Source organism: Colias philodice, chromosome 2 (assembly GCF_061535455.1).
Source record: "Colias philodice isolate Cphi_HAF_F1 chromosome 2, ilColPhil1 Martin Lab GWU primary, whole genome shotgun sequence".
NCBI classification, from domain to species: domain Eukaryota; kingdom Metazoa; phylum Arthropoda; class Insecta; order Lepidoptera; family Pieridae; genus Colias; species Colias philodice.
Window position 1 is genome coordinate 7,651,909 of NC_143087.1, and position 14,806 is coordinate 7,666,714.

A 14,806-nucleotide genomic window follows, 5' to 3' on the forward strand; every position below is an offset into this window, starting at 1 on the left:
TAACTTTTGAATAAAAATATCGCTATAATTTGTCTCTATTTAACGCCAAAAATTGATTTAGATATGTTCCAAGAATTAATTTGTCGTGGTTCAAAAAAAATAAAACCACTTGAATTTTGTTGGATTGTATTATTATATTTGAAGGATACATTGTAGTTTTAGTGATTATTACGTTAAAATTCGAATTAAAATCTAATTCCGTTGAAGCCCAGACAGATAGAAGGTCTACTACATTACCACGATCCGCGGACCCCTAGCGCCACCTTATCATGATCCGCAGACCCCAAAAAAACTTATTCACATAAGTGAATCTATATTATTTTAAAAATTGATTGATTTCTTCCGTTATTTGTATGAAATAGCATAGCCACCCATCACTTGACAGATTATTCCATCTTAAAACTGAAAAATACAAAGTCCGGTAGACGGAATAGTCTGATCACTAAGGCTTTCGTAATTTTCTTGATTTGTCTGCGGACCCCCCGGGATATGCTCGTGGTCCCCAGATTGGGAAACGCTGTCTTAGTAGATGTGTAAGGATATTATACATATAAACATAATTTTAGCCATAAAAACAAAATCGGAATGTGGCGCCATGCCAGTTTAAAACGGTCAAACTATTTTCAGTTAAAACTTAAAAATGATTAATTGTATGAATTATTTACAAAACTTCATGTCATACATATGTATGTGAAAAGTTAAATACTTATAGTTCTAATTACAAGGTTTTTTAGTCACAGAACAGATAAAAGGGGTATGGAGGGCCTTGTAAAAAATAATACATTTCTATCTTTCAATGGTACTACGCGATCGCGCATAGTAGTGCATTCCTTGCGAAAGTCGAGCCACTGCATTGGTGGGTGTATGAGTGCACTCAAGCACGTGTTTGCGTTACTGTTACGACCAATAGCTAGCTCGCGATCTATGTGTGTAGTTTGTTTGTGTGCGTAATAAACGTACACATGTGTTCTTTTGTTGTAATGGAGTTTAACAGTATAATACAAATCTCGAAATAATTCCTTTTAAACCTTTTTATTTGCTCTGTTTGTAGTTATGGTTAAAATTACAAGGTAGATAATTTCGCAAGACCTTAAAAAGCCGCGTTGCTAGGTATTATTAATATATAATGTGAGATATCTGCATAGGCTCTAAGGGGAGATTCTTTTCCAGTTGTCTAAACATCCAAGCACACTGATTGCGCATTACTATATTACCTATATCATGATAGAGCTGCGCCTGAAACAAAAAAATATATACAACATTATATTCTCCACATTTTTATACCAAAATATTCCTATGTTTAATATTTGGGGCATTTCACGCCAAGCGGACACAGATTTCAGGGTCAGGTTTCAGATTTCGGTTATATTTTAGTATGTTACATCTGTATATATCCTCGGTATGTATACGATAAATTTTTGCATTTAGAAGCTTAGTTTTCAAAATACAGGTCTTTGAAGATGTCAGTAAGCGCGAGGTATGGGGGACTTTGAATGTAATTATCAGTTCAAGAAAAGTAATTTTTAAATAAATTGATGACTGAATAATATACCCCATGAAATAAACTTTTTATGCTCATATTTCGAATTTTGATTTTATATTAAAATTCCTTAGAAAAATAAAAATATATTTTTCTTTGTCATTTTTTACAAACTTTGCGTATTTTTAATTTTTTTAAAGATCATTAAATAAATAGCTTATATTATGCTTAAACTTCATGCAAAGTTCTAGAGTGGTCATCGCAGAAGTTTAGAAGCTACATGTATTATAATGTCGAAGCGCGGCAATATCCCCATACTAGCGCTTAGTTGGTTAGCGCACCGTACTGCAGTATTTATCTCATTATAGTTAGTTAATAACACCGTTTCAGGTTTTAATGAGATTTTATAGTGGTAAATAACAAGCAAGAAAATATTACTTTAGTTTTCTTAAAAAAAAAATATTCAGTAAAGTAATATGACATTTTTACGACTTTGAATACGTATATCTCGTCAATTATTTATTTTAGCATAAAACTTATTTATCAATCTCTAATCAATTTTTAAAGACCTATCTGTTGACACTTCATTTAATTCAAATTTCTAGAATTTATTTTTTGTCCCCGTTTCTATGAATATTGCAGTGCGTCGCGCTAGGCGCTAGTATGGGGATATTGCCGCGCTTCGACATTATAATACATGTAGCTTCTAAACTTCTGCGATGACCACTCTAGAACTTTGCATGAAGTTTAAGCATAATATAAGCTATTTATTTAATGATCTTTAAAAAAATTAAAAATACGCAAAGTTTGTAAAAAATGACAAAGAAAAATATATTTTTATTTTTCTAAGGAATTTTAATATAAATTCAAAATTCGAAATATGAGCATAAAAAGTTTATTTCATGGGGTATATTATTCAGTCATCAATTTATTTAAAAATTACTTTTCTTGAACTGATAATTACATTCAAAGTCCCCCATACCTCGCGCTTACTGACATCTTCAAAGACCTGTATTTTGAAAACTAAGCTTCTAAATGCAAAAATTTATCGTAAACATACCGAGAATATATACAGGTGTAACATACTAAAATATAACCGAAATCTGAAACCTGACCCTGAAATCTGTGTCCGCTTGGCGTGAAATGCCCCATTTATTAAAAAAAAATTACTATACATTTGTATAGTAATTTTTTCACATTATCAACTTATAAAAATATGAAGATGAATTATCATTGTTTGCATTTTAGATATTTATAATAATGAAATACCTGCAAATACCACGTGAGTAAAAGACGACCTTGAGCGCCAACTTTACCAAAATTATCCTTAGCAATATCTAGAGATTCACAACATGATTGCAATACTTGTACCCTCGCATCTCCGGAAGGTGATACTGTAGCTACTCGACATTTTGTATATAGTAACATACCTATGAAATAAAATAATCGTAAAGAAATTGCAAGTCATTATATGAAAATCATATTTAAGGCACAACAACAGAACCATGATGTGTAAAAATAATACCGACCTCTAGCTACATCATACGCACTGCCATGCTCCATTATCGAGGGCAATACTTTTCGAACGAGAATCAAAGCATTTTTAGAACAGCCCATGTGTAGTTGTACGTTTGCTATATGCATTTCTATTGTAGCCGCTAAGAAATGCATATGATATTTTTTCGCAAGACACAAAGCCTCGTTTAGCAACATAATATTCGTTGACTGAATCCTGCTATAAGCGTGTTGCACTTCAGAGGTCAATATCATTGCTTTCAGTCGAAGGGATATATAATGAACACTATCATCTTCTGTTTTACAATTATCTAATATATCGTGAAGTGTTTCCAAAGCATTTGTGGGATCTCCTTTCAAGAAGTACATTTCAGCTTTCAACAATTGACTCTCCCATCTGTCAAAAGATGCCAATTCCCCTATACTTTGCTCTGCCTCTTCCCATTTACCTGTAAAAGAATATTAACTAAGTATGAATATTTTTTTTTAACAAAATCAATAATGTATTTCTAAATGTCATGGGTTCAAATCCGTCTCGGAGGACCAATGTGAAAGCATACTGTAAACTACAGTTGGCTTATCCTCTATTGAAAGATTATTTATGTTAAGTTATAATAAATATTTATGGAGAACTAGCCGTGCCGGGCGGTTTCAAAAGTTTGGTCAATGGCCACCCGAAATAAAAAAGGCACCATTTCTTGTCATTAGCTTTTAGTACCGTGAACCATAATTTATATAAATATATAATAAATATTAAAGGACATTATTACAAAAATCGACCTAGTCCCACAGTAAGCTCAATTAAGGCTTGTGTTGTGGGTACTATACCCGGCGCGGCCTAAAATGATCCCTATGACACTGACAGTTATTCTCAAGAGACAAACTTGTAATGGCGTCACCATTAAATTAGAAACGTATTGGAGGCGTCTAAAAATGGCATTTATTAATTTTTACGTAGCTTTATGCCATTACAATGATATTCCGTTGGAATTATAACAATTCTTAACATTTACGAGAAATTATATCAATCTGACTTTACGTTTACGTCCTTCAAAACTTACATCGTTGGCATTTATCGACTAGTGCGGAAAGTATCGATAAACAAATTTCGATAATGGAAACGAGTTCACATTTTTTCCATGCTTAAGCTATAGTTCATTCTCTATTGAATGGAACAGAAGATCGCAGCATAATTAATTAATTAATTACCGTTCGCGTTAATTTACTTACCTATGATAATACAAGTTTTTTAGAAAAATTAAATGGGGGATTCCATTTTCATGATAAAATAATATACACTGTGTTAAACGGGTTAAAGATTACGAGAAAATGATAAGGTGCATTTTTATGTTTTGGAAAACTTTCGTTTTACTTACCGTTTCGTTTACATAATAGACGTTAAAAATTCATTTTATAATATTTGTAAAAACATGTTTACCGACGTGGCTGAATGCAAACCACGCCTTAGCCTATAAAATAGTAAAGTATCGACACGATCCATCATACGAGCAATCACTAAGACGAACTGTCATAGGGATCATCTTAGGCCGCGCCGGGTATAGGCGACGATAAATATAATATTTTATAAATACATATATAGATATAACACCCAGACCCAAGAACAAATAATTGAGTTCATCACACAAATATTTGCCCTGACCGGGGATCGAACCCGGCACCGTCGGCTCAGTAGGCAGTTACTTTACCACTGCGCCAACCGCGTCGTCGATTTAATTTAAACATTCAGCACTTAAGTATAGGTCGCGTCATGTAAAAAGAACGCTGACGGTTAAGCTGCGCATTGGCGATTTATTGGTCTATTTGGTGTTATGAGGTGGTATAAGAATAACAAATATGTAGTTGCGAAGCCACGACTCGAGAGTCTACTTCAAAAATAAAATAAGCAGCAAATAACTTTCGTGCTAAACTCGATACATGCCAAAACACACCCCATCACTTTCATCCAGCGTTCTTTTTACATGATTCGCGTTATAAAGAACTTAATAATGTTATCATACCAGCTCTCAGCGCGAAGGACGCATGATGTCGCAGCGAGAGCGCGCGCGCGGGCGGCGACACGAAGTGGCTGGCGAGCGCGGCGGCGAGCGGCACGCGGCCGCGCCACGCCGCCGCGCACACCGCGCCCGCGCCCGCCGTCGCGCTCGTCTCGCCCCACTGCCACGCGCTGCCCACGCCCACCTTGCACTCTGCAAGTTGTTTGTTACCTTAGTTTTTTAAAGCATTCAAATGTTTTATAAATATTGATTTTTAGAAGATAGACAAGAAACGATAACGAGAAGAAAATCAAACCCAACACAACATATTACGTTATAGTGAAGTCCCGTGTCCCCGTAGTGGGGTAAGGGGCAGATGCATTATTCATACATCTGTTTCACTGATCGATTTTCTTTAGGGACAAGTAGGTGATCAGCCTTCTGTGTCCTGCCAGACCGAGACATTTTTTTTTCTTCGTCTCCACCGGGAATCGAACCCAGGACCCCTCGGTTCTACGCTCACGCGTCAACCACTGTACCAAGGAGGCGGTCATTAGGTTATATACTACATAGTAATTGTTTAGATAATACTTTAACACAAATTTAAATGTGTCCAAGTGCTGTAAGATAAAAATACCTACCTTGATGCTATTTTTTGGTGACTGATATAGTGATCTATCAACGCACAGACCAAACCACTGGACATATCGGGCTGAAATTTGGCATGCAGGTAGATACTAGGACGTAGGCATCCGCTAAGAAAGGATTTCCCGAAATTCTTGCGAGAACGGGGAAAAACGGGGATGCACGTACAAAGTCGTGAGCGGAAGCTAGTATTATATAATCTGATAACATTTACTTTGAAAAGCGAACACTAGAAGCATTAAAATCTGCCTATACATAATTGTGATTTTGAATAAACTGAGTAGTATGTTCTTACTGGTATTTAAGTTTAGTAAAAGTTGACAATTCATAGATGCCATTTCAGTTTTTCCATAGAGACCCCACAGTGCTGCTGTATTTGCTAAGCCTGCCATAGTCAAGTCTGTCATTGAATGCAGGTAATTTATTGATTCTCCTTTGAATATAATCTGAAATAAAAAAAATATATATTGTCACTTGTGAAACAGAATATAAATAGATTTTTTTTATAAGTTCAACTTATTATAAAAATATTCAAAGCACTTCTCAGTGTACAACATAAAAGCCCAATAAGAGATAGATGTACTTTTTAATTTTGTTATCAAAAGTAGCTATATTTTTTGATCGGGGCAAAGCCGGCACAAGCCACAAGTAATGCCTAATAATGTTTTTGTTTGTTAATAATTTATCCAAAATAGTTTAAAATTATTAGTTTTAAGTATTATTACATTTACATGGGTTGTATTTTTTATATTAGTTATAAGACATCAAATATCTAAAGTTACTCTCAAGTAAAGTATAATTAAATATTATAAATATAAAAATGAATCGCAAAATGTGTTGGTAAGCGCATAACTCGAGAACGGCTGAACCGATTTCGATAATTCTTTTTTTATTATATTCCTTGAAGTACGAGGATGGTTCTTATGTAGAGAAAACGTAAACATGTACCACGGGCGAAGCCGGGGCGGACCGCTAGTTAAATATATATCTAGGTGCAAATTTCATTAGCGCTAGCCCCCTCTACAATAGTACAAACTAGTAAATAAAATAAAAAACACTATTGTACAATGCACAGATATAAAATACAATAATATACAAAATGAATCTTCACCGTACAAATTGGCGGCCTTATCGCTTTGAAGCGATTTCTTCCAGGCATATAGTGTATATCTCACTTACCTGAAAAACTTCCCTTGGCGTGGCAGCGTTGAGCGCCGCGTGCTGCGCCATGAGCTGCGCGGCGGCGGCGGCGGAGCGGGGCGCGCGCGGCACGCGGGCCAGCAGCGCCGCGCGCCGCGCGCGCCCGCCCGCCAGCGCGCCCCACGCCGCCGCGTGCGCCAGGCAAGCGGTGTCGCCCGCTTCCTGTGCGGTCGCTAGGGCTTCACGCACCGCCTCCATGGCTAGCGAACTGAGGATGCCGGGGATTTGCTTAGTAAATAAATTCTAATTTCCAATTATTTTTTAAGGTTCCATATCCAAAGGATAAAACAGGACACTATTATTGAGATTTCGCTGTCTACCTGTCACCTGTATAAATTTTTAGATTTGATGTATTTTTATTTTTATTGCCGTCATTATAGCAAATAAACTGCAACAGATGAGCACATCATTAATAGGATAGATATTTTTCCACATTTTTTCTTAAGCTTATTTGTACGAAACTCTTATTATCGCGAGTCCGACTCGCACTTGACCGACTTTTTCTCCTATTCAGAGTACCAAGGAATTCATTACAAAACTATTGGCATATGAAATAATGTTCATTCAATCCTACATGCGTGGTGCAGTTACAGTAAAAATCAGATAAACAGTAATAAACATAAAATGAAATGTAATAAAATGTGGTCTTACTTGTGTCCAAATTGGGTGTGCATTGCAGCTCTATTGAGTGCTGCATAGCGAAAATTTTTGTTTCTGTCGTTATTTGTGTTACTGCTACAAACACTAAATACAGCTCGATCGAAACAATTGTACATCGATTCTTGGGCACCACAAAATTCTTTCATCCTTATGCAGTTCAAGAAACTGAGAAAATGCTGAAAATGTTGAGATCATTAGCAAATTTATTACTTTGACTACTATTTTTTTACTTTAAGAACAGTTTAATAATTGTGCACTTACAATATCTGGATACTCTGGTATATCATTTATGATTTGCATTATCATCTTTTGCAGTTGCTTTGGTGGTAAAGCCATTTTTGGGTTGATTTGCAACAGATTTGCTTGTTGAGCTGTGAAAAGCTCCGCCTGTTTACGTGACCATTGACATTCTTCAAAACCGCTAAAAATATTACAAAAGTGAAAATCTACATATACAAAGTCAAAAAAAAATGTTTGATCTAATCTATTCAATTGCAATTTAAGTTGAGATTTGCTACTACAAACATTTACTTGCCAATCATTTAGCTGCCATTGAACACCATTAAGCCTTGAAATTAAAAATTACTTACTTATCAATTTTATCTCTATCTATTATATTAATTCTGGATATTATTTCTTGAGGTCTTGATTCATCTACCACAACAGATGCAGACAAATTCTGTGATTCAGTATTGTTCAGTTTCTGTAAAAAAGTATTTATTTACTATTATTAAAAGAAAACTTTTATAGTATGATTAATATCATTTTTTTATATCAAAGTTAAAACCTCTTTGCTCAAAGATCTCATCATGAGTCCAGGTCGTCCTTTTTGATAATATTGGCAAAAAGATTTGTATAATGAACCCAGTTGCACAAATGTGAGTTTATCAAAATGAAGCATTATTCTTCTCAAATAAAATCCTGTAAAAGAAGAATTAAATTTTGTAGAAAGAATCTTATTTATTAGCATAATTTGATATACTTATACAATAAATTGTAATTATAAACTGGACTGAATGTGGACAATTTACAATTTTATAATAATGATATTTCTCCTCAGTGATATTCAAGGAGCAATTTCAAAAATATAATAATTTACATTCTTACCCATTATGTGGCTGAGGTTTAAAGGTGTCTAGTATGACAAAAAATATGTAGGGTGAAATCATTAATCAATTACCTAATACACTACATCTTGTTATTGTACATGTGGGCAACTCAGGCTGGTCAACCAACGGTGAAACCATAAGTTTATCTATAGTTGAAGTGACACAGTCCATTAATGCATTTACTCCATTGACATAAATATTTTGCAATCGAACACAAAAGTTTTGTAAATGTACACTCAACAAATTATATTTTCCATTTGTTAGTAATGCCTCCAACTCCTTAAACTCCATATCAGGACACTACAATCAATATAATATGTTATTAAAATCGAAATTCAATATTGTTTGGTTTTACATAAACTTATTAGTCATTCTCACCTGTATTAATTTTAAAGCTAGAATACAGAAATCTTTTCTATATTTAGGAGCCATAGTCCGCTCGGTCATCTCTTTTGCTGAAAATTTAATGAAACACTGTAAAATGTATTACAAGTTACAACAAAAATTATTTATTTTTAATCATAATTCCTTACCTTCTATCTTTAACAATCCATACTCTCGGATAAACGCAACAACTGCTATTTTATGAGGAGTAATATTATCAACATTTCCCTTGATATTAATTAGCTTAATGAAATCCAGATTTTCATTATCTGGATCCATAATTGTCCGGCAATCTTGTTGTAGGTTTTAGAGAATTTATTTCGATTTAAATACTGAAATTAATAAGAAATTTAATCACAAAACACTCATGAAAAAACGTATAGTAAATTTGATTTATTTTAACTTGTCTTATTATTGTTGCATATATTTGTGTATTATTTATCAAATCTTATGCATGTTTAATTAATAAAACGTAAAATTAATTATTAAGGGGGGTTAGGCGGTCAGCGAAAATTCAGCTATTCGGGCCTGAGGTAAGCGGTGAGGGGGTCCGCGTTTAGTATGGAATCAACGTGCTCGAAACTAAAAATCGTAAGCGCCATTCACATTTTTATCAAAAAGTGAATGAAAATATTTAGTATTTTCTAAATCTAAAACAGTCACGAAATCAAGAAGGTAAATACCTATGTATTTGTGATTTTATACGAATTATTATCGTAAAATACAGTTGTTATGAGAATTTATATGATATTTTAGAGGTAACTTCAGGATTTTTTTTTATCGAGCAAAATTTTTCCAATCGTGTTTTGGAAACAGTCATCCCATCACACATACGTTCTGTAATACATATTAGAAATTTCAGTGCGAAAAAACTTCAATATTTTCAATTATAGCTCATAGAAAACAGTCCATTTTTCCGTTTTCACCTACTAAGGGCCCTTAAATACACACCTGTTGAAAATATTGATGTTTTTTTTAAATTATTCAAAAGTTTGACATGTTGTTTTTTTTAAAATTTGACATTTGTAAACTCTGTAGTTCTTGCTATGAGAAAAAAATCTTCAGTCATACATGGAAACATAATAATCTATAAAATCCTTAGATAAAATCACATATAAAATACTCACAAAATACTTTTACGTACTTATAATATTTTCATCAAGATTCTTTGGCGCTAGTCCTAGCGTACCAGAAGTCAAAAATAAAGTATTAGGTACGTGCCGCCTATTTAATTTAGTTCCTCGTAGTCTCGTAAATAAAAAATTAAATTAATAGGTATAGAAATCAATTAAAGAACTCACCGTTCACTCAAGTGTATGGAGTCCCCAAAGTTCTGTCCTATACTATAACTTGAACATGGGCCACGGCTCTTTGACTATATTTAAGACCCCGAGCATTAACCACAGTCTATGCCAAATCTATGGTTCACAGGTTCAGTAAAAAAAACATTGCAAAGGGCGTCAATTTGTGATAACATGATGATTGTATTGAAATAAAATTATATCTATACACGGTTTTTTTTATAAAAAATGTTACTGTCTATAACAAAAAACAAAAGATTGAGTAAAAATGAGTGAAAAAATATAAGTTAATGTGCAAAAGTAATACACGCTACGGTTAAAAAATTCGTTGAATATGGGCAGAATATGGATGTTGTTTATACATGCATTATTTCTATTGTTTGTTATTTCTGAAAGTTCACGTGTAACAGTTTATCAAGGAGATACTCTGCCTCATCATGGACGTTGTGAACCAATAACAATTTCTTTCTGTCAGCAAATACGATACAATCAAACAATCTTCCCGAATTTACTAGACCACACGAAACAAGAAGATGCGGGCTCTGAAGTATATAGTCTATTTACGCCTTTCTTAAAAAGCAACTGTTCACCTGATTTGAAATCCTTTTTATGTTCAGTGTATGCTCCCGTATGTACTATACTAGATACTCCGATACCACCATGTCGTCATTTGTGTGAAACAGTTCAAATGGATTGCAATGTATCCATGACACGATATGGATTTCTATGGCCGGAACATCTCAATTGTTCTAGATTTCCTGTAGTTACAGATGACAATTTTATATGTTTTGGCGACCACAATGTAACGCAAGTATCTCGGAAAAAATCAGAAACAAGGCTTCCTAAAGTGGAATACAAATCAAACATTGATAGAGATCCGTCTAAGCTTCGTGGTGCTAAGAATTATGGATTTGTATGCCCAGTTCAATTTAAAATTCCTAAAAATTTAGATTTAGAATACTCTCTCAAAGTAGGAGACAAAGTTGAATATGATTGTGGTGCACCATGTAATGGCATGTTTTTTAGTAAAGATGAGAAAAATTTTGCCAGATTGTGGATCGGCATATGGGCGACACTCTGTGCTACAAGTTGTCTCTTTACTGTGCTCACATTCTTAATTGATACTGATCGTTTCCGATACCCAGAAAGACCAATAATATTTTTGTCAGTATGTTATCTAATGGTTGCAGCAGCATACATCATGGGTTGGGGTGCGGGAGATAGTGTGAGTTGTCAAGGTCCATTCCCTATGACTGTGAGTGGTACAAGATTACCTAATATCACAGTTATTACACAAGGCACTAAACATGAACCATGCACCATATTGTTTATGATTGTATATTTCTTCAGTATGGCTTCCAGTATTTGGTGGGTAATACTTACTTTGACATGGTTCTTAGCAGCTGGGCTTAAATGGGGACATGAGGCTATTGAAGCAAATTCCCAGTATTTTCATTTGGCTGCTTGGGCAGTGCCAGCAGTTAAAACTATATCAATTTTAGCCATGGGAAATGTTGATGGTTAGTACCTTTTCATTTACATGTTATTAATATTTAATAGACCTGTATAATTTTTTATTTGTATATGACTATGTGATAAATTAACATTTAAATTATTTATTTACAGGTGATGTTTTATCAGGAGTATGTTATGTTGGTTTATGGGATGCGGAAGCTCTACGAGGTTTTGTGCTGGTGCCATTGTGTGCGTATTTGGTTCTTGGCACAATATTTCTGCTAGCAGGATTTGTGTCTCTATTCAGAATAAGGACTGTAATGAAGCATGATGGAACTAAAACGGACAAATTGGAAAAGCTAATGATTCGTATTGGTATTTTTGGAGTACTTTATACAGTTCCAGCCCTAATTGTTATTGCTTGTTTGTTTTACGAACAGGCACATTTTGATTCTTGGATGCTAACATGGCATCGTGACATGTGTTCCTCTCCACAATACTCAATTCCATGTCCTTTCTCAAGTCAAGAAACAGATAGACCCAAGTTTGAAATGTTCATTATTAAGTACCTCATGACTATGATTGTTGGCATTACTTCAAGTTTTTGGATTTGGTCCAGTAAAACATTAGTGTCATGGCACCAATTTTTTGATAGAATTAGAGGAAGACATGTTGAAGCATATGTTTGATTAATTTTCTGTACCTTACTAACTGAATCATATCTTTTTACCTGTTTTACAAATTACTTTTAAGTTAAATATATAGGATATTTTAGGAAAGGAATGTAGCAATTCTTTATTAATAATAATTAATAATTATGTAATGGTCAAACTAAGGTATTCATGACACAGCTTTTAGCAAGAGACAGTGATTGTTTATTTAATTATCTGTGTACTTAAAATGGTCCATTATTTTCTTTTATATAAGTTTTTAATCTAACATGGTGTTCACCTAATAATGTTGTTGTATTTACATACAGAATCTTAAAATAAAAAAGATTGTCGCTCTCTATTTTAATAACTGCTATTTTTGATGAAAGTATTTAGTAATATGAAGTATTATTTTTAATTAATATTTTTAGCTTTTTAATTTAAATATGGATTTGTTCATAACAGGCAACTACTTAGAATAAGTTGAGATTAAATATAAGGCTGATGTTTAGTGTATGTAAATATTATTTTCTATTATTTTTACATGTATTTTTAAACTTATGAACCAGTGCTAAATGTACTTACCTCTAAATAAAGAAAAATATTTTTTCAAATGTACTTTATTTTATTTTTATACATGTTTTAATATGTACACACCTAATTAATTAATCTATACTTATATTGTAAAGCTGAAGAATTTGTTTGTATGAATGTGCTCATCATCTCAGGAACTACTTGTCCGATTTTGTTAGATAGCCCATTGACAAATTACAGAGGAAGGCTATATCATCACGCTAAGACTAACAGGAGCAGAGCAGTGCGGGTGAAAGCACAGCTAGTATGAAATATACAAATAATCACCTAATGCAGCTTTGGTTATAGGGGTACCCCAACCAAGTTGAAAATACTGTGTTATTCAAGAATAAATCATAATACAACCATAGCAATATGATAACTAAATATGATCATATTGTTTAATACTAAAGAATGAAAAAACTGGGAAAGTATCAAATCACAATAATTCCAAAATTAAAACTGCATTAATTTCATATACAAAATTTAAAGATCTGAAGACCTTTTTGTATCATAGTTTTGTAAACCTTAGTGCTTTAAAATAATTGAAAGAAAATTTTTCTAGTTCCTTTCCATTTAAATGTACTGTTGACATTTAGTTTAAATTTATTCATGCAAAAATTGAAAAAGACTCATATTTAAAATGTATTTATTCATTTATGACATAATCTTAAATCTAGAATAAAAGTTAAGATCAAAGTAACATACAACATAAAAATATTTATAGTAAATTCACCAAATATTTAATCACTCATAACTTAAATATTCACTCTCTCCCCATTAATTGAAAGTTCCTTAAACAGTCTCATTACGATCTCTAAGCCCTAGTGTATTTTCCCCAGATGTGCAGCATAAAAACAGAGGCAATGAAGAGAAGAGACATCACTAACACTGGTACAGGACCTCTGAAAAATAAAACAATATTTAAAAATTACTTTACCAACATTTAATGTTTTGAATGAATCAGTATTTAAGCTACTCACACTTTAACACCAGGGGAGTCATCGGTGTAGAAACGCCACATGCCACCAGAGCCAGCGCCAGTAGTACGGCTTCTTGCAGCTGTTGTCGTGGTTGTTGATTTACGTTGCCTTACAGTACCGCCGCTAGATGCTCTAGGAGCAATCGATGCTTTACTTGGAGACCGACTCCCTGATCCCACCGATGTAGAACTCGGAGCAGCTGGCTGAAATAAATAGGTTTTATAATTATTTATACAATTAATTTAACTCTTATGTATCGCAATTTTATGTTTGTGATGTATACCATTTTAGAAAAATTAGTTTTAATTCACTTTTTACACGTTACACGGTATATTTTACAGAGATATCTGCAATGAAATATCTTGGACTACCAATATACGTCAACTGGGCGAACGGGAATTGTGCTACACGTACACAAAACTTGACACGTTGTCATTGCGTTGTCAATATTCTTGCCAGAAAGTAGAAACCACGTCTTGAGAACACTAAAAAATAATAAAATAAAGAGTACTACTATTTTGTATGACACTTTTATTAGCTTCACCTGTTACTATATTTATCAGCAAATTAAATATTTAATTAGCTTATACGCTTCTGAACCTGCTCACAAGTAAGAAAAAGTATGCTGTACAATCGACTCCTATATGGCTCGATTTTGACTCGCTTTAAACATTTATGTACACTTATCAGTTATTAAGGATCGGTGACAAAACAATCAAAATTCATGAGCTCACCTGTGTATTGTCCTTTTTTTAACTATCTAAATATTTATTTTTCTAAAAAATGAAGTTTCTTACAAAATTAGGAAATTTTGTATTATCTACCTTGTTCGACTAACATGACATTTGACAATTGAA

At 33.5% G+C, this 14,806-nt stretch overlaps 3 protein-coding genes across 5 annotated transcripts; 1 reads left to right on the forward strand and 2 right to left on the reverse strand.

Moving 5' to 3' along the window:
- Positions 1 to 109: 109 nt before the first annotated feature.
- Positions 110 to 10,363, reverse strand: ida (anaphase promoting complex subunit 5 ida). Of its 3 annotated transcripts, none has more exons than XM_089705995.1 (14): positions 10,289 to 10,363; positions 9,137 to 9,319; positions 8,982 to 9,058; positions 8,675 to 8,903; positions 8,282 to 8,415; positions 8,085 to 8,197; positions 7,756 to 7,915; positions 7,486 to 7,670; positions 6,814 to 7,042; positions 5,930 to 6,080; positions 5,014 to 5,202; positions 3,010 to 3,444; positions 2,750 to 2,910; positions 110 to 1,236 (listed from the first exon to the last, which is right to left on the reverse strand). In XM_089705995.1, exons 2-14 carry the CDS (start codon positions 9,264 to 9,266, stop codon positions 1,117 to 1,119), a joined length of 2,313 nt encoding a protein of 770 aa, XP_089562121.1. In that variant the 5' UTR covers positions 9,267 to 9,319; positions 10,289 to 10,363; the 3' UTR covers positions 110 to 1,116. The 3 variants fall into 3 exon arrangements, with proteins under 3 accessions (XP_089562121.1, XP_089562114.1, XP_089562129.1); XM_089705988.1 differs by lacking the exon at positions 10,289 to 10,363 and adding an exon at positions 9,937 to 9,986; XM_089706003.1 differs by lacking the exon at positions 10,289 to 10,363 and adding an exon at positions 9,391 to 9,450.
- Positions 10,364 to 10,411: 48 nt separating this feature from the next.
- Positions 10,412 to 12,582, forward strand: fz (frizzled class receptor). The gene is made up of 2 exons (XM_089706310.1): positions 10,412 to 11,808; positions 11,915 to 12,582. The coding sequence occupies exons 1-2, from the start codon at positions 10,623 to 10,625 to the stop codon at positions 12,430 to 12,432; spliced, it is 1,704 nt and encodes a 567-aa protein (XP_089562436.1). The 5' UTR covers positions 10,412 to 10,622; the 3' UTR covers positions 12,433 to 12,582.
- Positions 12,583 to 13,601: 1,019 nt separating this feature from the next.
- Positions 13,602 to 14,393, reverse strand: Sec61beta (Sec61 translocon subunit beta). The gene is made up of 3 exons (XM_089706322.1): positions 14,233 to 14,393; positions 13,950 to 14,152; positions 13,602 to 13,871 (listed from the first exon to the last, which is right to left on the reverse strand). The coding sequence occupies exons 1-3, from the start codon at positions 14,233 to 14,235 to the stop codon at positions 13,784 to 13,786; spliced, it is 294 nt and encodes a 97-aa protein (XP_089562448.1). The 5' UTR covers positions 14,236 to 14,393; the 3' UTR covers positions 13,602 to 13,783.
- Between the last annotated feature and the right edge of the window lie 413 nt (positions 14,394 to 14,806).